The sequence below is a fragment of the Salarias fasciatus genome, chromosome 6 (assembly GCF_902148845.1).
Source record: "Salarias fasciatus chromosome 6, fSalaFa1.1, whole genome shotgun sequence".
In the NCBI taxonomy this organism is placed as follows: Eukaryota; Metazoa; Chordata; class Actinopteri; order Blenniiformes; family Blenniidae; genus Salarias; species Salarias fasciatus.
The window spans coordinates 26,696,190-26,722,385 of NC_043750.1; the positions used below are offsets into that span (position 1 = coordinate 26,696,190).

The 26,196-nt window shown below is 40.9% G+C and overlaps 1 protein-coding gene across 3 annotated transcripts in view; it reads left to right on the plus strand.

Moving 5' to 3' along the window:
- Nucleotides 1–26,196, plus strand: part of prkcaa (protein kinase C, alpha, a) — a 142,328-nt gene that overhangs the window by 56,344 nt on the left and 59,788 nt on the right. For all 3 annotated transcript variants that reach the window (XM_030094649.1, XM_030094650.1, XM_030094651.1), the window contains exon 4: nt 25,789–25,900. In XM_030094649.1, coding sequence (XP_029950509.1) covers nt 25,789–25,900 — 112 coding nt within the window. The remainder of the gene's footprint in view (nt 1–25,788; nt 25,901–26,196) is intronic.

Below are 26,196 nucleotides of genomic sequence, written 5' to 3' on the forward strand. Positions count from 1 at the left end.
GTGTTGCATGAGAGCTCACATTGCTCTTTCTTGGCGTCTAGGACCAGCTATGTGCCATCAACCGCTGCTCGCTCGCTCGCTAAGTGTGAAACTCCATTTACATAGCTGCTGGTCTGCCGGGCATTCAGAGCCTCTGTGTGACAGCAGCACGGCCTGGCCCCTGTAACCGGAGATATGCCAGTGTGTCATCCCGGATCATCAACCCAGACTCCTTAAATAGAGCACACGGCGCATGGCACGGAAGCTGTACCAGCATACAGTAGTCAACGTGATGCGTCTCTGTATGCAAGTGGGCCAAAATGTTCAGAGAAATGAACAAATCAGATCCATTGTTGTTGGTGTAACTTTGATGGATATTTCAGAATAAATTAAATGATTTTTGCACCCAGATTCATGGACCGCTACAACTGATTCATACTTATTTAGCATAAAAAAAATAAAATAGTACATGCTTTTGATAATGAGATAGTAACTGGTTGCTGCTATGACATTAATTAGTTGGTTACAGATCCTGAATTTTCAGTGGTGTAAATGTGATAAATCTGCAAAGCTGCTGTCTCTTCTGTTCTCACTGACTGTTACCGTAGTTTTAGCATTATTTAAAGAAATCGTCTCCCCTGACGACCACTATGTTACTATTTCATGAAACTCCATTTATAATATGAACTAAGTCCACCTGACAGTGGCTTAAAAGATTTCCCAAAAGTGATTCATATTAATGATAGCCAATATCAACCTTGAATTGATTTTTGTCCTATTATTGAAGCTTCTTAATATGTAACCTCTCTCCAAGAACATGTCCAGCATACACATTAAACAGAGCCCAAATTAACTGGTATGAACTCTGCTCATGCTCAAGGAAGGCTGATAAGAGCATAAAGTATCGCAGCTTCTTTTAAAAGAGAAAGTGAGAAATCACAACAGCGAGGCGCGGCAAAGTGGAAAAAGTGAGTCAGTTCGAAGCCAAAGGTTATCGTGACATCAATGCAACTGGAGCTACACAAAAGGCGTCTGATTGTAAAGAATATTTTTTGCCATTATAAGAATCCATAATTTGAGTGAGAACATAATAGAGCAATCTAGAATTAACGTCAAACCCGTGAAATTTCAGTATTGGAAAATGAACATTGCCTCAGAGCTGCTGTGGCCGTGACTAAAGGCGCCACACAGTCCCAAAGCCATAAAACTGACTCATTTAAAGTCTCTACTAAAACTTTGCCAAAAGGTTCATGCTTCAGTGAGGATGGCAATATGACTGTAATTAGGGATTTAATAACATCAACCAAAGATATTTCAGTTTGTCGCTGCATTTCAAAAACAGGTATGAGTTTTCTTTCAGGACTCCACCAACTCACCACTTGTGTGTTTAAAACATTTTGTGTGTTTAAAACGTTTTGTGCTCAAGCACTGCACTGCTGCTACACATTCTTTCAGTGCCGAAGAGAAAGGGAGCCAACACATAGAAACCCAATCTGACCAAAGGGAGACACCACTTAGTGCACTGGGGTGTAAATTATTCTCAGCCTTTTGTTCATGCAGATTCCGTTGTACGGCTGCCGTTCTTCAGTTTCTGTGGCTGCACGTCCACCATTCACCAAACCTCTGCCGAAAAACCAGCAGGGTGTCGCCTCTTATCCCGGTGAAAATTTGGATGCTTCCTTTTAATATACATTTTTTTTGTGCGGATACAGTAGCAGTGCTGTTGCCAGGGGCAACCACACATATTACATGGCCTGCTGCCTCCCGGGTGTGCGATCCAGGAAAGCAATAACTCCCTTGGCCAGCAAATATCCTGAAGATCTGCAGTATCTAGGCTACCTGCACTGTATGAGTCACGTCAGTGTTTTATAACTCCCCAACTGGAAGAAATAAAGTGCGCAAAATGATGCCAACAAAAGCCACGAGGTCTTTTCAGTGGCGAACTCATTGCTAGTGGTTAGCCTTGGTTTGACGGGGCAAGATAGCATGAATGCATTCTTCCTCGCAGCAACAGCCGCAGGGTGTTGTTTTAAGACCAGGGGGAGCTGCAGGCAGGCACATACTCAGACATAAGCATTTTTTTTTTGTATAGACATTCAAACAGTTTAGCACAGCGTAGTTAATGGGGTAGATTGCGAGTGAAGAGGGAATGTATGGGAACTCTCTGTTTCAAACCATATTGTTTTCATGTATATTTGCATGTGTCTGCTGTTAAAATGATTTTGAAGTGCACTGAACACCAACTGGCACAAAATGAAATCCAGTAGAGTGGGACATCCAGTGAGATATCAAACATATTTAGCTTTATTGCACATGAATTCGATTTTTGCGACAAAAACAGAATGAAAAATGCATTCTGGGAGATGATCTGTCGTGAAATCAAATGTTTGAAGAAAAGCAACAGATGAGCAAAGACGGGAGTAAAGGGTGCAACACACAAAAGGGTTTATGCTGAAGTCTGCAAATAAAAGTCACGGGAGACCAGCTTATTTTGCACATCTGTCAGATATGTTCCTTGCTGCATTTGGTCAGTGGATCAGTTTCTATGTGTGTGTGTGTGTGTGTGTGTGTGTGTGTGTGTGTGTGTGTGTGTGTGTGTGTGTGTTCTCGTATTTCTATCCTTGTTGGGGCCAAATGTCCCCACAAGGATAGCAAAACGTGGAACGACGTGCCTTGTGGGGACCTTTTTCCGGTCCTAAGTAGGAGAAACAGTGTTTTCTTGACCATGTTGTTGTTACTGAAAAAAGTAAAAGTGCAAAAACATTTCTTTAGGGTTAGGCTTTGTTGTGGTGTGGGTTAGGGTTAGGGTAAGGGTTAGGGTTAGGGGCTAGACATGAATGGGAGTCAATGGACGGTCCCCACAAGGATAGAAATACAAGACTGAGCGTGTGTGTGTGTGTGTGTGTGTGTGTGTGTGTGTGTGTGTGTGTGTGTGTGTGTGTGTGTATGAAATTCAAGTGTGTGTCCATTTTTATTCGCACAGACCTTTATTAGATCACATCTATTCAGCTGCTCTCTCATTACACCTGGCTGCTACAGCAACTCATTGTTGCTTCTTGCACCTGTAAACATGATTAATTTTTATTGCCTTCCTGCTGCAACCAAGTCCCCCAAACCGTTGAATTACTTCTTCTAACAATAACATTACTACTACGCAGTTAATTGAAAGTATTAATAGAGTCAATAAGTCAGATTCATGCTCTTTGTGTAACAGAATGTTTTCCTTTGACTGCCAGGTGTAATGTTACCTGCGGCTGGAGTAGTTTTGGACTAGCTTTACAGGACAAGGCCATTAATGATGCATGAGCCCTTTGTTTCACTACAGGGGCGCGGCAGATGAAACCGAGAGGTCTGATGTGACTGCATTTGTGTGGGTGTGTGGCTGCTGCATCATTGATGTGCACTTAACCAGTGCAGCACATACGACCCAGGGCGATCCACAAGTCTTTTTGCACTGATTTCCCTTCTTCACACAAACACACACACACACACACACACACAGACACACACACACTCCAGCGGCCCCCCCCTCGCAGCCCCAGGCTGTTCAGAGCGCAGATCTCTGTGACACTGTAATAGAGTTAACCAGCAACACTGTGGCCTTTCTGGCGCATTTGCCTGAAAACAGACAGAACTGACCTCAGGGTGACACAGCAGAGGGTGTGCTAAACAGATGCACACAAAACACTTAATTGCCATTTCGATGGGGGATTTACTCATGTGCTGCACCATAGACGCATATATTTGGCTTAAAATAAAGCTACATCATTTTTATTTAATTGTGCATCATTGACTAGTGTGATATTATCATCCTAAACATAAAGCATGATGAAGTATGTGTCACAGTTTTTACTTCCTTTTCTGCCTGTACAGCTTCCTAGCATAAATGTTTGAGGTATTGTAGTGTTTAGTGGTGCAGACAACGTCTTGACGTTAACTGGATCAAGAACAAAATCCATTTTGGTTGAGATCTTCAGATGTTTTGAGTGCTGCAGTTTAACAGGTCTTTTCAGTTCATCACAGCTCTCTTCAGTGCCGTCAGGCTATATTGCTAAAAACAGTCATTTTACCAGGTAGAATGTGGAAGTTACATGTCTGCTGCTCCCTCAACTCGTCTTTGTTGCCCGTGTTTGTTTTGTTACATGCCTTCTAGGCCGTGACGGTGTGACACACTGGTGATGTGTCCCATAATTACACAGCTGACCTCTATATTCTCTGCGTATTACACCTGATGTCAACAAGAGCCCCATACAATCTCAGTGCAATTATTATAAGGATCTTTTTTTGCCCTATAGAGGTACTCCAGGTTGACCTAAAAAATAATACTAAAAAAAAAAAAAAAAAAAAAAAGGAAAAATCAATGGCAGATGTCCGAAGAATAAGGCTGCACTGACGGTTTGACTATTATTGCTCCAGGTGCAGGTTTGAAATCATTGCTGCTAAAGAAGGGTAAAATATTTACTAGACAAGGAGCCACTGTTTCCTTCAGCACCAGGTGAATATTTTGGAGCGTTTTTCATGCTTCTTTTCACCTCCTGTCGCTTAATCCAACTCACTCACACCTCATTTAAACAGCTGTTGTTGTAATTTGTGACCAAACCTTCAATCGCTTTGAGAGAAACGATCTAAATGAGAAAGGCTGTATGCAGAGAGTGCACGTCAGACATCGGAGGGTGGTTTCGGCGGACTCCAGCAGGCCTGTGACGGATTCGTGTTCTGGTAACAAGGCTTCAGACACACGCTGTCTCATTACAGGGACTCTGCTTGTGAATTGAAAACAAGATTAAACTTGAGTGGAGCCAAATTACATCAGGTGCGCCCCTGGCACAACGGGTTGTCAAAGCCAATGGAGCCTTCCATCTGTATTTTTAGTCCCATTTCATAGGGTGCTGGCCATCTCCTTTAGATAGTTGACATTTCACCTTTTGATCAACTGCAGGTGCGAAGAGACAAATCCAGTATAAATCCTCTCTAAAAGCAGTTGCGGTTTAGAGCCACACGGGGATGTTGTCCATTTCTGTGTCCATGAATTACAGTTTGACTGAAATACACTGATGTTTAATAGATTTGAGTTTAACTTGTGGCTCGGCTTTCTGGCGCAGCTGTAACGTTTCATGAGGCTCCTGAGGAGAATGTTTTTAATCCCTCGGCTTTACGTTCTACTCTGCAGGTGGAGAACACAGACCTGTTGCTTAAATTGCATTTACATAAGTTGCCTTGTCAGCACCAATATATCTGTCCACTCAAAATGATCATTGGAAATTGTCTGATCACCGTTCCATTGATCCGTGACTACATGATATAATGATCCCTATATCAGTGACTGCAAAAGTCAGCTCCATTTTTCTCTGACCCAAATGCCTGATGGGGCTTTCAGCACATGCACCTGTGTCAAGGCTTGGCTCAAATGCTCCTTCCAAGGAATCCTGGTCACAAAGAAACTCGATGCGGCGTATTTGTGCTCAGTGTACTGAATGTATTTTGGTGTGTGAGTCCTGGCGTGTTCTGCGGAGTGCTACCAGGCTATGCCGTTGTAGCAAAATGAGATTACATTTGACTCAAACATGCCAGATGAGCACATAAAAATCCCACTGTGAAAAATGCCAGATTGGATTAAGTCTTTGGCTGGTTACCGAAGCAGGCACATGCGAGTAGACACATAACAGCTACTCGTGTCTTTCTGCGGGGTATGAGGGGATGTACTCCACTCAGATAGTGTGTCTAATAAGGTTTGACCCTTTTTCACCAAGCTGTATTCATTGTTCTAGATGAGCGCCCCCCCCCCCCCCCCCCCCCCCCCCCCCCCCCCCATGATGCCATGATGTCGTTCTCTGCCCACAGTGTTGAAAGCTTGTCATCTGAAATCTGCATGAGGAGTAAAGTTGACGAGGAATTAAGGAAGAAGAGTGTAAGAAAGGAGCAGGCCTCGGGTGCCACTTCACTGGAGAGAGAGGCTGTGAGAATTTGCCGTGCGTTGGTGTAAGCACAAGGAAGGATAATCTTCTCCTGATGTACGATTGATTTGAAAATTTCACCAGTCAAAGCGAAAAGAAGCAGGCTGGTTTTGTGTGTGGCATAAAGGCTCGTGCAAACATTAAACCATTGTAGAAAATCAATGAATGGATGGTAAATGGATTCCAAGTGATGGGAAATCTCATCTGCATCAGTCCGATCTCTGTGAAAACATTCAGAAACCTCAACATCAGACGCTCAGGAATTCCTCCTGTACTGGTGCCAGTGTTGGGTAACGGGTTCAACCATGAGCAAGGGCTCTCATGCTGTGATACGCCACATCTGATACCCGAGGCTCGACATCGACTGACATCAGCCTCTCATCACAGCAGTTAATCTGTAAAGTAGGAGCATTGTTGGCTCTACGGGGATTTTTTTATAATAAACAACAGAAACACAAGCAAAACTGACTCCACTTGTGCTGGTTAGCGACCCAACTGTGGCCATATACGTAGGCTATTAAAGGGATGAACAATGCTCTGGTGAAAGTGGTGTTAAGAGGAGCTAAATTCATGCTGATTGATGATAAGTGGCATATTTTCACGTTTAACACCAATACGCACTGAGGTGGACCTTTGGCCTTTCTACACAATGTTTGTATATCTACAAAAAGAGGCTCTCACTTTGTGGCCAATATGTTTTAGATGAAATGCAAATCAGATTTAAACAGGCAGAGTGTGACAAAAGGCATAGTAATCATTAAAATGATGTATATCGATATCTGATGTATTTAACAGTGTTTATCGACACTGCATCTTAACCGTGGGCAACAAGCCAGGAGTCAGAGGCACAAAAGCAGTTTGACAAGTGTGTGGTGGTAATGGAAATGAAACTATTTTGACGTAATTATTGGAATTGTATTTTCATTATTTGGTATTGGCATGCACTCTAATGTAAATACCGGTATTCATACTTAATAAAAGTATATAATAAAATACAAATAATAATTAAAAAAAGAACCATCAAAGCTGTTTTACACCATACAGTGAAACGATGGCATAAATAATTCAGTAGGAGGTGTCAGTCTGACTCTGGAGAGGATGAGTCTGCAGAATTTCGACAGGAGCAGAAGCGATCGGAGCGGTAAATGGAGAGGATATCAAGTTCTGATAATAAAGCAGGCGGATGACACAAGGCGCAGCGTAAATGCCAAGCCTACTCCAGGATTTGATTTTAAGGTCTGTTTAATGTAATGCACTGCTGCACACTCTGTTGATAGAGGCACCGGCTCTATCTCTACCGAAGGCAGATTTTATCTTCGCCCAAGGTTCACTTATTTATTAATAAAAATAACTTTGAGCTGTAACAAATGTTTTAGGGACAGAGACGAGGCAGACGCAACAATACAGAGATTTTTAATTTATGAGACGTTATTTTTCCCAGAATGCGCCTGTTCTTCCATGCGGTAAATAAAGAGCTTTTGGTGGTGAATTCATGATGCTTCTGATGTAGGTGTCCTCAGATGGCCTCCATTTATCCGAGTTAAATGTTTGCTGCTTATCTCTTTTCTCTCCATTTGATTGGATGAAAGCTCATGAACCTCAGTGAACCACCAGCCGGGTGTTTTGTGGCTTCTTATTTGCATGAAGCAGCTTTAACTTTGTCATTAGTGAACAGCGTTCACGGTGTGATTGATCTTGAACGTATGAAATAGTTTTCAGAGGAATGTTTCTGCATTAATGCAAACTGCAAATCAATGCGTCCTCATTTTATAGATATTTTACACACAATCCTTTCATTTTTTTAATATCTCTCGACCAGTGGGTGAACAATTAATTCTTCCGACAGATGAAGAGCTCAGATTACTCTGGAATGCGGAGCAACGCGCTCTACTCACCTCTGCTCAAAACAAAACGTGTCTCTTGTTAAAATGATGTTGATAAGCAACTGTCTCGTCTCTGCATCACTCAGTTAATTGTAATTCTTTACATATTTTTTTTTCTACTGTTTTAAATTGTACTCCTCCAATGCAGTTACATATGTACACTGAATAAATAAAGCTATAAGATTCCACTTTTTATAAGTCATGGCTGGCATGAAAAAATTCTGTGATTTAACCATTCTTCTACAACATATTCAACGCTTGATGTTTTGTTGATAAACCACTCAAGTGGTTTCTACCTGAGCAACACAGTTATATTGTTCATGATAGGAGGGGAAACAGTTATAGTTCTCCTATTTAAATGCTATAACAGTGTCTATAGTATTGCCATAGTACTGACCTGCACATATTTCCAAAAGTTCAATGCGGTCATTGACTTTATCAGCTCTCAGGAGGAGGTGAGCACTGCACCTCACAAAACCGGATTCATCAATGGTCACTGACTCTTCCTAGTTTTTCAAACCAGGATGTTGTCTTCACGCACAACTACAAAATGACTTGAAAAACCCGACCGTAACCAGGATGTCGATATGCGTGTTTACGTCAGGTCAATGTAAACACGTTCAGATGTGTGTGAGGGTTTGTTGTTCTTCTGCAAACATTTGCCTTCATACCAGACCCTGCAGCTCAGCAGATAATGCTGTCAGGTTCAGATGAAGCCAAACACAATGAAGCTACTGTATGCTGTCATGTTTTAAAGCTCACCGATGGGTGTTGACGCCCAGCCTTTATGACAAGGATAAAAAGACAACATGTTATAGGATGTAATGTAATGTAAACAAACCTGTAATTTGCTCCATTTAAAATAATGATCTTGTTGGATTGAGCATCTTTAGTGAGTATCCAGAGAAATCCGAGAAGCCCTTGAAAATGCTCGAGTCGATTTTGAAATACCTTCAGCATAACCAGCTGGACACTGCTGTTAGAATTTGTTGCTCACATCAACATCTTTTCAAAATGTTAACTGACATTTGGAATTCAGTCTGCCATGTCCAAAGGAAAAGGCCATCTGTCACGGCGTCTGTTGCAGTCGTCCAAATCATCCCGCACATTAGACATTTTTCAGGGCCACATGTTGATCTGTAGCATCATTATGTAGTCTCTTAGCAAACAAGTCTGTCCCTGCACATGAAGGATGGACTCCTTGTTGTTTGTCTCTATGAGGTAACATTAAAAACATTCACTGTTTTCATTTTCATATTGGTACAGGTGGGCAAAAATGAAACCCAGTTACACAAACCACCGTACAATCATGCAAATATTTTCCAAGGGATACGTGCACATCTTGTTTCAGGCACTAATTAGTCCACTACTCTGTTTGTTGCTTTGTTGGTGTCATCCAGTTGACCTTTCAGCACTGTGGCAGTTCTTGTAGATCCTCTTCGAAAAGCTGGTTCTTGACAGTGAATTTCAGACTCTTATTTCCCACACTGAACACCTACACTGTTTTTCACACATGCAGATACACACACAGTAACAGACAGCACTGATCACAAGCAACTCGTCAAATTGGCAACCGTCTTTGTTTATGACTGACCCACCGACTGGTGAATTCAGGACTTTAGCTTCTTTTACTGAATATATACTGCCAGTATATGACATGCTGTATTTTGGTAGCAAAATTGAAATTACATTTTTTAAAGCCAGAACACAAGAGGAAGAGAGTGTTCGAAGCTCATCCATCCATCCATCTATCCATCACATTCCCATTTTCAGGCAATTCAGAGATTTTCTCTTTTCTCTGTGTTTTCCTCTGTATGAAAGGTTTTGGCAGCAGGCTGTGCCGAGGGTGGACAAAGTAATGAGTATGACCTGAGTACAGTATTACCACATTGCAGAAGTCTAAACAGCTTGTTGATGGCACTTTTACTGAATACAAGGTTTCTCTTTTTCCATTGAATGAACTTTTTTGTTACTCTCCTGGTTTTATACAACTCTTACAGCTTTGTTTAAAGAAAGAGAGCTGGAAATGTTTTTTTGCAGTGTAAGTCCTTTAAGAAAATAATGATCAATTTCAATCATTTATATATGTATGGATGAAATAGATCATCTAAAAATGTAAATTAGCTGAAGGTTCTCAGATCAGATAACGCTTTAAAACACAAAAATATTGATTACTTCTCTTTGTTGCTTTTAAAAATATGTTTCCAGTTCAGCTCTGGGTCACAAATAGTGCGTGTCTCTTATGTATGAAAACTGTAAATATTTATACAAGTGAATGGAATGAAAATGTCAAAAATAGCCGGTGACATTTGGACTGCATTCAGCAAAATGGAGCGACTTCATGAGGTTAGCATCGTGTGTTTCTGAGAGGCCTTTCCGTTTGAAAAGCTCTGATGGCTTTGTGGCAGCATCATTTATCATCGACTCTAAAGGGTCTGAGACTGACAATGTTCTGTCGAGTTTCCATCACCCGCTGACATTCAGGAGACAACAATGCAGGGTGAGTCTGCAGTGTCTCAGCCGAAATGCTTCCCATCCACCGCTGAGTGTTTGTGTGATTACTGCACACGGGGCGACGCAGTAGACACTGCGTCGGGATTGAGAAACAATGAAGTGTTTGACAGCTTGATTGGATTTTGAACGACCACAGAGCACAGGGGAGCATTGTTTACCCTCTGCGGATGCTTTCTTGAGCATCCACGTACTTTTCTTATTTTCCCTGATTTGCTTCTTCCGTGTTGTTAAGTGCATTTTTGAGGCATTCTCCTCTCATGAGCTGTCAGATGCCCTTCTGACCTCAAACTCTCATCATACCTCGGCTATTTTCATCTACTTAAACACAGAGTAACCTTATTAACCTGCTCATAAAAATATTTTAATGCAATATACACTCAGACAAGTGTGCAGTGTTGTACCACACTGAAGTCCCATACAGTTTAATATCCAAAGTACACACACTTGCATTCCTTCAGTCCCTCTGAGGTTTGTTTATAGCCTGTATCTGGTAGCCGGTCTCGCTCCAACCATGCTAAGTATTACAAATGACCAGCGCATGGGAGAGTTGGAGCGGCTCTTGACCTTAAATCTACTCGGCATCACAGTTCCTGCAGGATGGGGGTTTGTCCTTATCATTGCCCCTCAGTACTTTACACAGCCTTTCCATTTATGAAATTCTCTGATACAAACATTGAGCCCTAAAGCTTGAATAATATTGAATGTTTTCACTTGTGAACGTTGAAATGTTTTCCATAGATTAACATAACACTCCACATGGATTTTCTGTCTTGCATAATTTTACAGTATTAGGGAAATCAATTCTCAAGAACTGCATGTATTGGTAATCAATAATTTGAATCGTTACTTTGAATTGTTTGCCAAATAACCAGATTGCATTACAGGATTCTCCCTGTAAGGCTTTACTCCAAATACCCATCGAGATCTGATCAGTATTATGTTGTTTCTGGTGTTTTCATTCAGCAAATGGCGAGAAAAGAAAACACCACAGGATAATGATCAATGGCGACAGAGAGACAATCAGAAAACACTCTTGATAGTTTAGACTCATCAGGTGTTTTACACTGTTTTTAAAGGAATAGCTGGTTTTCTTCAGTTCTGCATCTGCATTGTTGTTGATTTTTGTTACAAAATGTAGCACACTTGACATATTTGCTACATGTAACTGCTGCTAAATGTAACTTCTGTTTATTAGTGGATTTATTGTAGGGTATCTTAGAGTGACTGGATCTACTGTTTGATTTCATTTATCACTGTTCTGTGTGTTGCTCTAAAATAATGGTTTTCAAACTGAGGGATGATTACAGAGCTTAAATCAGATTTGCAGTTTTTTGTTTGAGAAGAGAGTTTTTTGTTTTGAACTGTCGACGTTCAATTAAATACATTTTTCAGATTCTGTATCCTGTCCTATCCATCCATCCATGCATCCATCCATCCATCCATCCATCCATAAAATGCAGTTTTGACTGACTTTTCATTTACAGCAGAAGGAGCTTTGAGCCTTTGGAAACTGGATTATTTTAAAACAGTTTCTGAAGAGGATTTTATTTGGCAGAGAAAACACGAGCTCTCTCAGACATGAAGTACTTTACAAGCACACTGCGGCAGCAGTCAGTCGCTTGGCTTCACATACTGTATTCATGTAGATCGGCAATAACAACTGCAGATTCCCGACCAATGTTTGTACTGCGTATTCGTGAATTTAACAGTGTTTTTTTCAACAAAGTGTACATTTACTGAACCATCACATAGTTGGCGTAAAAACAAAACACATCCAACAGGGTCTGGCAAACAAAACGGTGGTGTTTGGTGGTCCTGTTCGGACAGTCATGGTTATTAAAACCATCTGCATGAGTTTCTTTTCCAAAATGTAAATGAACAAATTACACCATTTCTAGAAGATTGTTCTCGTGTAACAAGGCATATCAGCTACAGCAGACAACACTCTAGAGAAGTTGCCAGTACCATCACAGGATGACACAGAGAGAGACTTGGTATTGATGTAATATTTATATTTGTTGTGATATTAGCTCATAATCCTCAGATTTTAACTGCATGTCAAATATTTTTAAAACAGTGAGGTGAATTAAATCCATGTAGAAACTGCTGGGAATAAAGCTGAAGCTGCTCTCAGTTTCTGCACAGCAACATCATTGCGTTCAGAGCGAAGTAACTTCTCTGTTGGTGGTGTTAAAGATGCGGTTTATTCAAGAGCTGGTCAGACAGGCAGTCCTGCTATAATTGTCGTTCATGTCAGCGCACACAGAGCTCGATTGGAAGCCAAAGGTTGGAAGTCTAAACTTGACCTTGCATGTAAGAGTGAGGCCTTAAGCTGAACCAGCAGCAGGTCTGCAGCGCGACGCCAGAAATAGAATGATACAAGTTACAGATAGGTCAAACTACTTCTCTGCTTCTCCTGCATCTCTTGAGACTCGGACTTCACTGTATATAAGCAGTGTACTGTATATTCTGCAGAAAATAAAAAAAAATAAATCACAGATATGGAATTTACAGCTGTTTCATGGAAACTCATGCTGACAGCACCAGATGTGATTCAACCTTGTACACGATATAATTAATCCTGATCCTCATATCACAATAATTATTACTTTATTAATAATCTAGCTGATTACATTAGGAAAATATTGAGACACACACACACACACACACACACACACACACACACACACACACACACACACACACACACACACACACACACACACACACATATACAGTAAAGTCCATGGTTATGTGTGATATAATTGCACCTGTAAAGCTCGCATGCGGGTTTACTGTTTCATGTTGGGAGATGAAGAGCAGCTGAACCACAGTCTTATAAATACTGCTGCTAATCGAACAGTTTGCTGTAGTTTAACATGGTTTGTTCCACAGTTGGATTTCTGTCCTGGAGAATTACATTTGCATCTGAATTGTGGTGATGGAGATTAGTAGTGAGGATCCTCTGTCTTTATGCTGTTTACTGGTTTTGCATCTACTTTTAGTATAAGTTACGTAAGTTTTTTTTTTTCCTTTCAGAATGACTTTTGCAGAGTTTGTGTGCACATCCTAATGTTGTTCTCTACTAATGAAGAAGAAAATGTCAATCAATAGTTCCTCCGTGTTTCTCCGGCCCGAAATCCCAAAAGCACAAACCCACTCGCACAGAGCTGCTGAATTGTTCCACAGTGAAAAACCAACTTTTCTGGAGTTGTCTTCAATCGGAATGGTGGAGCAAAGGCCGCGGAAAGTAGAGTCCAACAGCCAAGCTGTGCCCCTGTCAGAGGGCTCATTACAGTGAGAAAAGACTCTGCTAAGGCTGGCTATTAGATAACTTTTTGGAACACATCTTGTGAAGTTCTTTTAATTATTAAGCACCTGACAGATGGCATGTGTCTGATAAGCTAATTTATTCTGGCTTCTTCCGTGTGCAACACAACCGAATTAATCAAGAGGTCTCTCTCTCTCTCACTTTCTCTCTCTTTCTTTTAACTTGTCTACCTGTTACTGTATCGGAGCATAAGTTGGCATAGGAAGGGGTAAACAGTGCAGTCCTCCGGTCGATGCAAACAGCTGTGACAGCCCCACTTGTCCTCCTCTGACCTCGCGGATGCCACACAGCATGTGTGCACGGCTGTACTAATGAGCCAGCGGCTGCAGATGAATACATCTCTGCGGTTTCCACATGTGTGAGTCCCGTGTCTACTGGGTTTTCTCCAGCTGCGAGAGGATAAGCAGCAGAGTTTGTTCAAGGCTCAGTAGTAGACTTTTACACAATGTTTTAATATCTGCTTTTCTTCAAACAAACGTATTGCTTAAACCAGGTTAAAGAAACAGAATCGACAATTTTTCTTGTGTGTAACTTTAGTGTCTTTTGGTTTCCTTTTGAGTCCAATATTAACTGAAGCAGTTAATATTAATAATTAATAATAATTTCACTTCAAAGGTGACTGGCAACAACTTGCTTGTCATAGCAAGAAGGCTGATGTTTCAGACTCTTAAACACTCATTTCTGAGTCAGCTCATTCCTGTGTTGTAGCAGGTACAGCATTAGATGGTCTTCTGCATGCATCAACCTGATTTCACATGGTATATACGTATATGTTCTAGTATATATGTTTAAGTTGAGAGGAATTTAAAACATGCAGGGCATTGGCTTCACTGGACCAAGATGGTAAAATCTTGTGTTATTGTAAAAAATGAATTTGATTAATGTATTTTTCTCAGTTTAAGTCTATGAGCAGCATGCCATCTGAAAATAGTAAACTCAAACACACAAGTCTCAAAGCAGGTGCAAGTAACTAATCTAATAATAAACTAAACTAAACTAAACTAAACTAAACTAAACTAAACTAAATAGACATGACTTACCAGAGTAAATTAAAAAAAAAACTTGTTAAAGCAGATTTTAATAGAGACAAAAACAAAAGGCTTGAACTAAAGGGGAAAAGAAGAGACTCCACTCAAGGGAAGGGAAAATTGTGCAGTGGACACAATCAGTGAAGGGAGCTATAATCAGCACATGGTAGGGCAAAGAATTCTTGACACTAAAAATGAAGGATAAAGTGGTTTCAGTCATTCATTTGGTTTAAAGGTGCCATGTAGAGATTTATAACAGGCCATGACTGTAGGTTTTGGTCACCATGGCTCACACAGAGGCTGTTGAATACTTCCGAAACGTGTGTTGCAGGAACAACAGCATCCCAGGTGGCATTACTACAACAGCGTCGCGAGTTGGGTCATTCATTTACGGTCTATCAGGGAGCCAACGTGGGCCCTGACAGTGGTTAAAATGTCAGCTATTATTTCCAGCTTCACTAGCAGACAGATGTGTTAACAGATAACACACGGCAAGGAAAACCCCCTGTGAGCTGCAGTGGCAACCTGCCCTCCCTCTCAGCACTCAGCAGCTTAGTGAAAGGCCAAGAGGAATCAGGGTGGTGATTTATATTCTAAAAATAGTAATCTTGCCTTGCCTACCACCTCATGTCTGGATAAACGATAGCTCCATTTTGTTCTCATCAAAACCTGTCTTCACCTTCAAATCAACTGTTACCTCGAAGCAACTGTCCGAGTCCAAAAGCAACCGTCCAGAAGTGTAATTTATGTTAATCAAGCTCTTTGTGGCAGACCCTGTTGAGGCTGTTTAAACACCTGTCAGTGTGTGTGTGTGTGTGTGTCCTTCCATGCAGGTGAGCGGGCTGTGGTTTTGAGCTGATGAATGTGTGACACAGTTTTTTTTTTTTTTTTTCTTCTAATAAAATTAGGTTTCGCAGGAGGGGAAGTGATTAATCTGGTGCAAAATATAATTAAAAGTTGAATTGCTGCAGTGTAATGACTGTGACAGAATTGGGTGACAAAGCAGCACAGATTCAAGCAATTGTCGGTGCGTCATTAGTGCTTTGTGGAAGGGTTTTCACAAAATGGGTTACAAGAACTGTGTATAGTGTTGTTTTTGGAAGGTGACGAAAACACTTCCACGTCGATCGAAAAATGCTTGGTTGCAGTCCTGCTCATGAACTATCACTACAATTGGCTCTAATTTAATTACGATTGGGGCCACAGAAATGTCATCCTCTATACTGCAGTCACTGAGTATTGAAGGATGTATCATAAAGATCTATCTGGCTGGAGAGATTAGGTTGATTGAATCAAATTGATTTATTAGATAATTCACCCACCCATCTTATTTATTGCTTTTATCCAACTAAAAATAATTGGGTGTGTGGACAGATCCACAGGGAAAACACTTACTCATGGATGGTGGGAGAAAAGAAGAACTCTACCCGTGCGCAGGGAGAACGTGCAAACTCCACACAGAAAAGTCTCGGCCGAGACTTGATTACAGAACCTTCTTGCTTTGAAGTGAGAGTACCAGCCATGACACGACTGTGTTTCACATTCATTTGCATATACTTCAAACAGTTAAGGAACGATTCCAATTAATTTTGGTTAAATTGTGGTGAAATGACCTTCCTTACAGCATCGAATCATCTTGCCACAAAGAAGACAAACATCTGGTCTGGACTATATTCTCTGGGTTTTCTTGGTTATGCAATCACGCTGGCTGACACACACCCAGGTTAACCAGAGGAGAGCATGACTCTAAAACTGGTGAGAGAGGGACACACCCTGCCACCTCCAACTCAAATGTCACCCCCTGCTGACAGATGATGGCAGGATGAGGGGAGCCGGTGAGAATTTCAGAGCCAAATCTGTTGGTAATTAGTAATCGTCCAACACTGACAATTGCAGGAAAGTTCATACCCTTAAGCGTCACTGCAACTTGTTTTCCAGTCCCGAGTAACAGATGGCTGAAGAAATGAGTGAATGAAAGATTTTGGAGATTTGAATTGATGACCACAGTCTCACGCACAGACACAGACACAGACACACACACACACACACACACACACACACACACACACACACACACACACACACACACACACACACACACCGCCTCTCTCTCTGGCTGTAAATGTCACTCCAGGTGCATCTCTTTTGACTCTGCAGGATACATTCGGACCGTATTAGCCACCAAGCCACTTTGATGAATTCCACGTTTAATATTTTTTTCACACTTTGTCATGCAACACTCAAAAGATAGAATCGCCAGCGCTATTCTGATTATGAATCACGTTTTCTTTTTTATCTGTCCAAAACTGATTTTTGAATGGTTTGTGAATTATAGTTGCAATTTCAGTGCCGATCGCAGTCTTTCTCTTATCGGGTTCACTGTGTCAGCTTAGCTACTAGGGAGTTATCGCTGTATTTTGATCAGTCTGTTCCGATGCCTTCAAGAAAAAACACAGTATTACAGTCAACATCATACAAACACACTGCTTCAGATTTCACTCATCTGATTGGCAGGAAGTTAACGTCACGCATGAAGATATTCACGCTTTTTCTCAGTCCAAGCTAAAAGTAACAGCGCCTCAGTTTTCCAAGCAGCCAGGATGATGTTCTCTGGGCAGAGATGTAGTTTTCCATAAACAGCTGGAGATCAGTGTAGCTAAATGACACTGAAAAAGTGCTGGAAGAAGAACAACATGCCTTCAAAGTAAAGTCAGTTTGAAGGCTGTGTGTTTAGACATTGTCATAACATCCAGGTTACTGTAGGGCAGACAGTCCTAATCTTCTGAGAGCTCGGAGGACTGTGGTTTTTTTCTTGTGTGTCTCTTCATCTCTGTGCCTCTCGGCGAAGCACTGAACACACACATACAAATGTTGGCGCTCACCTTATTTACCTACAGCCTGCAAACACGAGCTATTTATGTCAGTGTACATTGCTGAAATGTTTCCACTTTGTACATTTGTTATGCTTCTGTTTCTTATCAAAGTGGCTTTGATATTTACTCTGCACTCTGAGATAAGAATGAGATGGAATCTGTGTTTACAGTGCTGCAATAGTGTGACTGAAAGAGAGATGGCTCAGAGCGAGGGGGAAGAAGAAATGAGCATTTGAGGTTGCACCCAATACCTAAACATCAATCTTCACTGTTGATGGAACGAGTAGTTCTGATTTGAGGTTTATTTTAGGGAACAGAGGTCAACTTGTGTGTCACAGTTGTGGACTGGTCATTTTTAAATTCAACGGAATGTTTTAGATTTGCTTTTTTTCTTGTTGTATTTGAATACTCGAGTATCCATGGTGAAGGTCTGGAGGTGCTTTTAGACAAAGGATTTCTCTGTTTTATTGTGTGCATGTTGATAAATGCCACTACTTCCAAACCTTTTCATTATTTAAATTAGGAAATTTGCATTATTTATCTTAGCGGTGACTCAGGCAGCGCGTAATCGGGGTGGAGGATGGCCCCAGTTTTCATCCGGATCCACCTCGGCCCTCCCTTCTCCCTTTCTGCTGGAAAGCCCCTGCTCTGCTGCGCCCATCACAGCTGTTCATTAACAGGAGCTGGTCGGCGTCCTGCTTGCTAATTAAGCTGCATGGCGGAGGCTGCCTAATTAGCTGACATGGCGGCGCTGGCCTCCTGTGCTTCTGTTTTCATCACTATCTCTGGGCTGGGTTCAGTCTTTTGATCAGCCTTCTGCCCCCTGCCTTTGTGTTTGTCATAATATGATATGATATTCTGCACAGTAATTTGGACTGACAGAATGCAAATCCCTAATTTGACAATTAAGAGCACAGATCTCACGATTTTTCATATCGAAGACAGGAAGGTAGGTATGTGTTGATTCATATATGATGAAAGAGGACTAATGAGGTGAAGAGGAAGCTGAGCTGTAAAGTGAAAGTCGCTGCTTAATAGCTGGTCTCCATCCTCATCCTCACCTTTGGTCATGAACCTTTGGCCATGACCAAAATAAGCTTGTAGATATAAGCTGCTAAAATGAGATTTCCCCGCAGGTTGGCTGGCCTCACTCTATAGTGTGAATAGCTGAACCATCCGGGAGAGACTCAGAGTGGAGCCAACACTCCTCCACAGTGAGAGGAAGCCAAATGTTTCAGGAATCTGATGAGGATGCCCCCGTGTTCGCCTCTCATTAGATGTTCACCAGGAACCCCCAGCTAGAAGTATACCTTGAGATCAGCCCAGGAGAGAAATTCATTAAACCGCTTTTGTGAAGGAGCTGTGGGACCGGCTTTGTGTTTTACTTGTGACTTATTGTTAAACAATCCTTGTTTTTGTCCAGTGAATTACTAGAAGTATGAACTGATATATGCAGCATGTTGACTCACAGCAGGAGTCAAAGCTTCAGGAGCTTTTGCATGAGTTCCCTATGTGTGTGTGTGGGTTTAATATTACTTTGTTACTTTGAATACATTGCATCTGTAATTAATGAAATAGCAAAACGAAAACCACCACCTTCTTTGGGGCAGCTTAACTGATGCTCAAACACAATGCATGTTATGCACACTCTTGGATGTTAAGAGCCTGAAATATTCCTCTCAAACAGGAAATGGTATGTATACTGTAGCGGAGCCAGAGTGGGGGCAAGGGGGCTGTCGCCCCAGGGCCCACAAGGTCATAGGGCCCCGTTTCATACATTTAATCGGAAATAAATTATTATAATAAAATGTGCAACGTGTGCGAGAAGGTATACACATATGAGTGTGGGCTCCAATTTGCCAATTCTAACATTACGACTGTCCATGAATGCATCAGAGCTGTAAGCCAGCGCTGATTGGCTGTGCGGCATGAGGGAGTTTTTTTCTTTGCACTTGATCTGAACTCTTTGAAGGGAGGTTAAACAGCTAAACACTATGCTAGCCGCTAGCGGTACTACCCAAAACCTAACATCGGAGCCACTGGTGAGTCAGTGAAACCTTCAAAAATATTATCTTTATCAGAATGCTGTGGTCTTAAACACCTGCCTATTTGAATGTGCCTTGTGTTGCTTTCAACTACAAGAGACCGCCGAGTCTTTTTTTTTGTAATGTACGTGAATTCCAAAAGATATAGATAGCTGTGTCTATATCTATCTGAATAGATTGTGTAATTTTACACCAGCTGTGTTCATTTTATATTTAAGCTGTATCAAAGATGGCACAGATGTAGCCAGTGACTTTTTAATCTGAGTTTTCAGCACCATGGACAGCGGACGCTCAGAGATTGACACCTGTCAGGCTGCATTTGTCTATGTGTGTGTGCGTGTGTGTGCGTGCATATGTGTATTTGTTCTTCAGAACAAGTTTGTGAACTGGTTTGTGACTTTATTCTGCTTTCTGAGGCATATAGGTTTGCTTGGCTCAATAAACGTGAGCATTAGTGTGTTGTTTTATGGTAGGATGAGGCATTGTTTGAATGGTAAAATTACTATCATAAAGGTCCATCAAGAATGCTCCGCCCCCTCTGTACTGAGACCCACACTCCACCTCTGTATGTATATGATTCTTTTTTGTGATTCCATGCACAATCTGCACATGCATCACTTGAGCAATGCTGTTTCCTCATGTAACCTTCAGAGTTTCTCTTCTTAATGTGCAACACCGACGGCTTGGCTTTACCATGACGGAGAGCCCGGTGATTCAGTTCATCATTGGTTTTAGCGTTTCACTCTGCTTCCTCTGCCGTTCTGGAGAGGCAGCGCCACCCAGTCTGTCTTGTCTTTCCCATTAAGATCCAATTAGGCTGTAATAGGGGGATGGAAGCCACAGGGGTAAACCCCTTCAATCCCACAGCTCGCAGAGAGGATGTGTTAATGGACAGCCCCGTGTGCTCAGTGATGTGCAGCCAGGTACACTCATTTACAGCTTTCATTTTCTGCACATTACACCACATTAGCCTTGTGAATCTTTAAATTGAGCGTTGCAAATGAAAGAAAATAGACAGTGCGCATCTGTCAGGCTTGATGTTTTTAACAATTTGCTCAGGGTTCTGAGTTTTGCTTTAAGCGTTCCCAAGTCAGAGACATGCTTAATCACCACTGTGGAATGATTGAGGAATTATAAAGACTGAGTATTACTCAGAAGATCAAAAAACAAACAAAAAAAAAACAAACGTGCTGCTTTGTGAACTTTTTCAATGAAGAAAGAATATCTCAAAAATATCTCAGTTCCATTATCTGTCCTGACCTTCACAGGCGATCTCACTTTTGTATGATTTAGCTGATTTGCTCGTGATGATCTGTAGCTGCAGCTCAACCACTTCTTGGAAAATGGCGAGCACACATGTTGAGCATCCCTGCGGGTTTGGGGGATTGGTGACCTGTAATCATTCTGCCTGTGTCTGTTTTCGATGCTCAAGGAACATGGAAGCCATGTTTCGCTCATCAAACGCTGATGTGACAGTTGATATAAAAATATGTGATTCATCTGTTCAAGTGTTTCTCTTAGTTGCCGAGCCTCATTCATGCCGGCAAACAAAGCGTTTGGGGGGGGGGATCCTTCAGGATCAGCTGTGTGTGGGTGGATGTGAGTAAGTGCTGCTGGCACCGCCTCTCCCACTTTCTCTATCCATCTTTCTAGGTCCTCGCTCCTTTCTCTCGACCACTTTCTTTTCTTTGTGTCCTGAGCTAACACACCGACTGCTGGCCTGCGCTCTGGTTTCTAACTGGACAATATGCGCCTCACTTCATTGTGAAACTGAATGGAAAAATGTGACGAGACAAAACTTGTTTGCATATTTGCACCTTCATAGAGGCTGTTATTTGAAGTACATACTGAAGTGTTTGTTTTAATGATTGATGTGTATTTTATGAACGGGCATAGTTTGAATGCTTCATTGATTTTCCGTTCAGTGTATGCAGCATGCACACTGTTTTGCACTTGTATTTTCTTTCACAAGATTTGTAATTATTTAGGGTTGATATGTACTTTTTGGTTACTGCAGAAAAAAATGTAACTCCTATATTTAACTGTCTTCCTGTTTTTTTCCAGTTTTAAAAGTGGCCACACATGTGTTGCTGTGACACATGAACTGAGCTGTCGGCACTGTGTGGGTCAGACTAATGACCGTTTAGTTCAGGTTTTAATCAGTGACTTACAGCAACATTTTTCGAAATGTTTGTATTAACATTTCCTCAAATAAACAAACTGAATAATTAGAAAATATCAGGAAGCAGCATTTTTTTTCAATGAATTAAGCAAGTTCATTAATTAATGTTGCTTACTGTCAGACATCTTTCATGCTGTCATGAAGTCGAAATACAAAATTAATGAAACACACTATTATAAGTAAACAGGAGTTCCATGCAATAGTAATATAGATGTTTTAGTTTTGCTCGACCCGAGAAACCAGATCTGCTCAGTGATCAGCATAGAGGAAGATTTCATCACTGGAACTTTTTACTGTAGTCAGCACAAAAACTACATGAAACTGGGATCGCTTGGAATATGCAATCAGTCATCCACAACAAATGATGTAACCTAATGATTGAGATCTGCAGAAGTTTCTGCATGAGAGTCAATTTAAAGGTATTACTGAATATTGAAGATACTGTATATTGATAACTTGTTTAAATCCCCAAAGATTATTGACAAAAAGCAATCTTAGAATTTGTGTGCAGCTAAAATACATCAATATATCTTTTGTCACCTAAGCCACAAGAGAGGATGGCCACCATTTATACCAAGAAATCACCCATCTTTATCCATTATGTGTGTGTGAAGCAACATGTGAGGAGCGTGATTGTATCTCTGTGGCATTAATCCAGAGGCCGCTGTCAAATGGACTGAAATAACATTGATCAAGATGGCGCCTCACCCTGCAACACTGTCAGCTTTCACTGTGATGCACGACATGCTGCTGTCTTCGCTGGTGATTTATCATTCTCGGGTCAAGCTTCTTTTTTCATTTGATGTTTCACAAAGTTGGTCTTTTTTCTGTGTAAAGATTGTCTGCAGAACATAATGGGGAGGATATTCTCAGTGCTGATGGATTTTGAGTCCCTCTTTACTGGCAGACGCTCTCCTGTTTCCATCCAATACATCGACAGGTGTTCTTTCAAATAGCATCGTGGGGGAAAAGAAAAGAAGGAGGGGTAGCCTGCATAGTGTTCTCGACGCAAATGCACTTCAAGGGATTCAGACTCTGAAAAAAATTTACAGCACAGCACATTTTGAGAATGAGCAGGAAAGCACTTCGAAATGGGTGCTTGGAAAAGTGGCAGACTTCCAGTTTTCTCTCCAGCGCTGAGAGCTTCATAAGCTGCCGGCTGAGAGTGTGAAATGAATGACTGTATGCATATGACAAGAACCCTCCTCTGTATTATGTAAGTGCTGCACCGACATCCAGACTGATCTGTCCTGCATGTTTTAGTGGGAGCAATAATATGTCTGCCACATGTACGCTTTCTGCAATATTTATATTCTGCTTTCATGTGTTGCTTTCTGCTGAAATATGTATAAAACATCTGGTCCAGCTTGCTCAATAGATTCATGTTTTTCTGCTGGGAGTGCATTTTATTGAATTGTAAATGTCCTGCTGGGACAGGAATTGCTGAATGAAATTACCTTAATGTCATGACTGACACTGGGGAGATATTGCCGATTATAATTACGGTAGTGTGGAGTTTTCAGGTTTTCTAGATATTCCTGCAAAACCACCTGCTTTAACTTCATGTAAATATTAGCCCTCACTTATTTTAGTATCTCGACGATGGGTTGACGGTGCAATCCTCAGACAGTGGGAAGGAGCCTGTCCATGCAAATCCTGACCCTGTGTGTGAGGCTGACAAATGCAAATGAAGGGTTGTTTTATCTCGGGTGTCTTCCAGCACTCCTCCTTCTGCCAGAATGATTAGGTTTTAATGCTGCTTAACATCAGGCCAATGAAACATTTAACTTTGATTCCAAAGGTTAATAAAGTCATGTGGCCATTCTTCTTTACTATTTAAGCATAATCTGAACAAAGAAAAAAAAAAACTACTGGGAGACACAGGTCACAAAATAATATTATGAATATGATAACATACAGATCACAGATTAATATCATTCCTTTTCAAAACAGTAATTTCTGCAATGTTATATTAAAGGAGTGACATTCATCCACCCACAAGGAAAACCTTGTAAATTCTACATGTAAGCTGGAATAACATGCAGTTTTCATAATCCAAAGTGTTAGAGGTCAGTGCTCAGAGATCAGCTGTTGAAAGCAAATGAGCTCATTTTGAGTTTGATAGGAAAAAGACATTGAAAACAGCTGGGAAAGGGAGACGAGAAGTTGGAAAGACAGGTCTATGCCTTCTGCCAAAGCAATTGAATCAGGTGAAATGGACTTGTTCATGTCTTTCCATAACATACAGCTTAGGTCGGTTGATCTGATTAAATTAGTTTTGAAAGGAAAATGCAGAAATTTCACATTGGGCAAAGAAAATAAAACCCTCAACTATTTCTTGATTTACATCTGAAACATTTGTCTATAATGTATATTTCACACTGGGTTCCTGTCATATATTGTGATATCTTGTTGATACAGATCACTCCAATTAAATTTGTCCATGTGATTAAATAGCATCGCAATGTTGACATAACATCAGATTTTCAATAAAGCATCAATTAGTTAATCTTGTGCACTAACTCTGAATAAACATACTTTTCTCGCTATGAATGCATTGTTTTTATGTAGCGCTTTTCTGGACGCTCAAAGTCACTTTCATCATCACTTGCCTGATGTGTGTGATGTAAGTGGTGAAGATGGCATGATCTCCGTAACATGGATTAATATAAAAAGAGCCTTTTAGGAGTGTTCAAGCCTTTGAAGATCCCTCAAGTTCTGGGAAACAAAACAATGAGAAAATTGAGGGAAATTTCTGTGCATAAGGAGTAGTGCTGATGGGTAATTTTGAATATTTCTGACCTCCAGGTGTGACTTTACTTACAACCACCACACTGGATCATGGACATAATTCAATAAGTTATCCTGTTCTGTTTTCAACTTCACAGCTTGAGCTGCTGTCTGGATTTCACTACCATTTTCAGGGAGGTGCTGCAAAGATGTCTGTTTTATTCTGAGATTCTGCCATTGAGCTCAAGCAAGAGGAAGTTTTCTACTTTGTTCTCCATATAGGAAAATATTCCCATACAGCAGAAGCCAACAGGGAGAGTATTATCTTTACAATGCTGTGATTCAGCCTCAAATAACTGCTTTTTGTCCAGCGTTGTGATCACACTGGTGTAATCTTGTACTCCATTAAATCCTAATATGTTTCACACTGAGTAATCTAAAATTTATACAGTGTTCCTTAAGCAATGAACATTTTTAATAGGACTGTATGAATGAAGCAGAAGCTTTGTTCCACAAACTCAGCTGCAAAAAGAACAACAAATAACATGTTTTGTAATGCTTGATGAGATGCTTTTCATTCTTGATGGAGAAAGCTGCAGAAAGGAATGATTTTTCTTTTAACCTACAGTGGTTTTTATTCGCCAGTCTTTACTTGTCTGATAAAAAAAAAAAAAAGTTTCATATATTGTCTGTTCATAGAATATATAGATGAGTCTGAACAGACTCCTGCACTTCATTTCGCAGCTCAAACTCGTCGATGTGGCCTGTGAAAATGAAAGGACAACCCCGAAATAGTAGTTTATTAAAAGACTGTCACGGATTGATTGGCTGGCTCTTCAAGTTGTCCCACAAAATAACGGGTGATTGCAGTCACACGGCAATCAGTAATGAATTGTCTCCCTGTGATGCAGCAGCTTCATTTCAGCCTGGCTTTCTGTGTAGGAAAGACGGAAGATGCTGCTGTGATCGATTTCACTTATTTCTACACCTATCAATATAGAACGAAATGAGAAACACAGATCTCACAGTTTTCTGTCCTCACAGCTGTTACAGGTCATCTTGAGGCAGTTTGCTACCTTTAAATCAACGCAAGCGCTATTGTTGATGGTTTTTTAGTTCAGCATCCTGATATTGTGTCAAAACATCTTTTATATATATTTAATTTATATGAAGTGACTCAGAACGACATTTTCAGAGGATGATTCTTCACACTTTTTAAAGCAATGTCTAATATCTGTCACTTTTTTTTTTTTTTTTTTTAACATGTAGGATCCCAGAACGAAGCATAAGTTCAAGATCCACACCTATGGGAGCCCGACCTTCTGCGATCACTGCGGCTCCCTGCTCTACGGCCTCATCCACCAGGGCATGAAGTGTGACTGTGAGTATCATCCTCAGTGGAAGTGCTTTATATTATGTTCGTTGATTAAAGTCATATAGGAAAACTGATATTTGCATATTAACAAGCAGCTCCTGGAATGACAGGCTTGTTAATTGTACATGAATTAATGAATGAATAAATTGAGGAAGATGAAATATTTATTGTTCTAATATGCAGGTTAATGATGTATAAATATAACAGAGAGAAATCAGGGCTGTGATCTGATTAGCTTCTGGTGGAGAGCCATTTATCAGCATCAGTCTCTTGAAGATTGTTGTTTCTTCTAACTGAAAAAA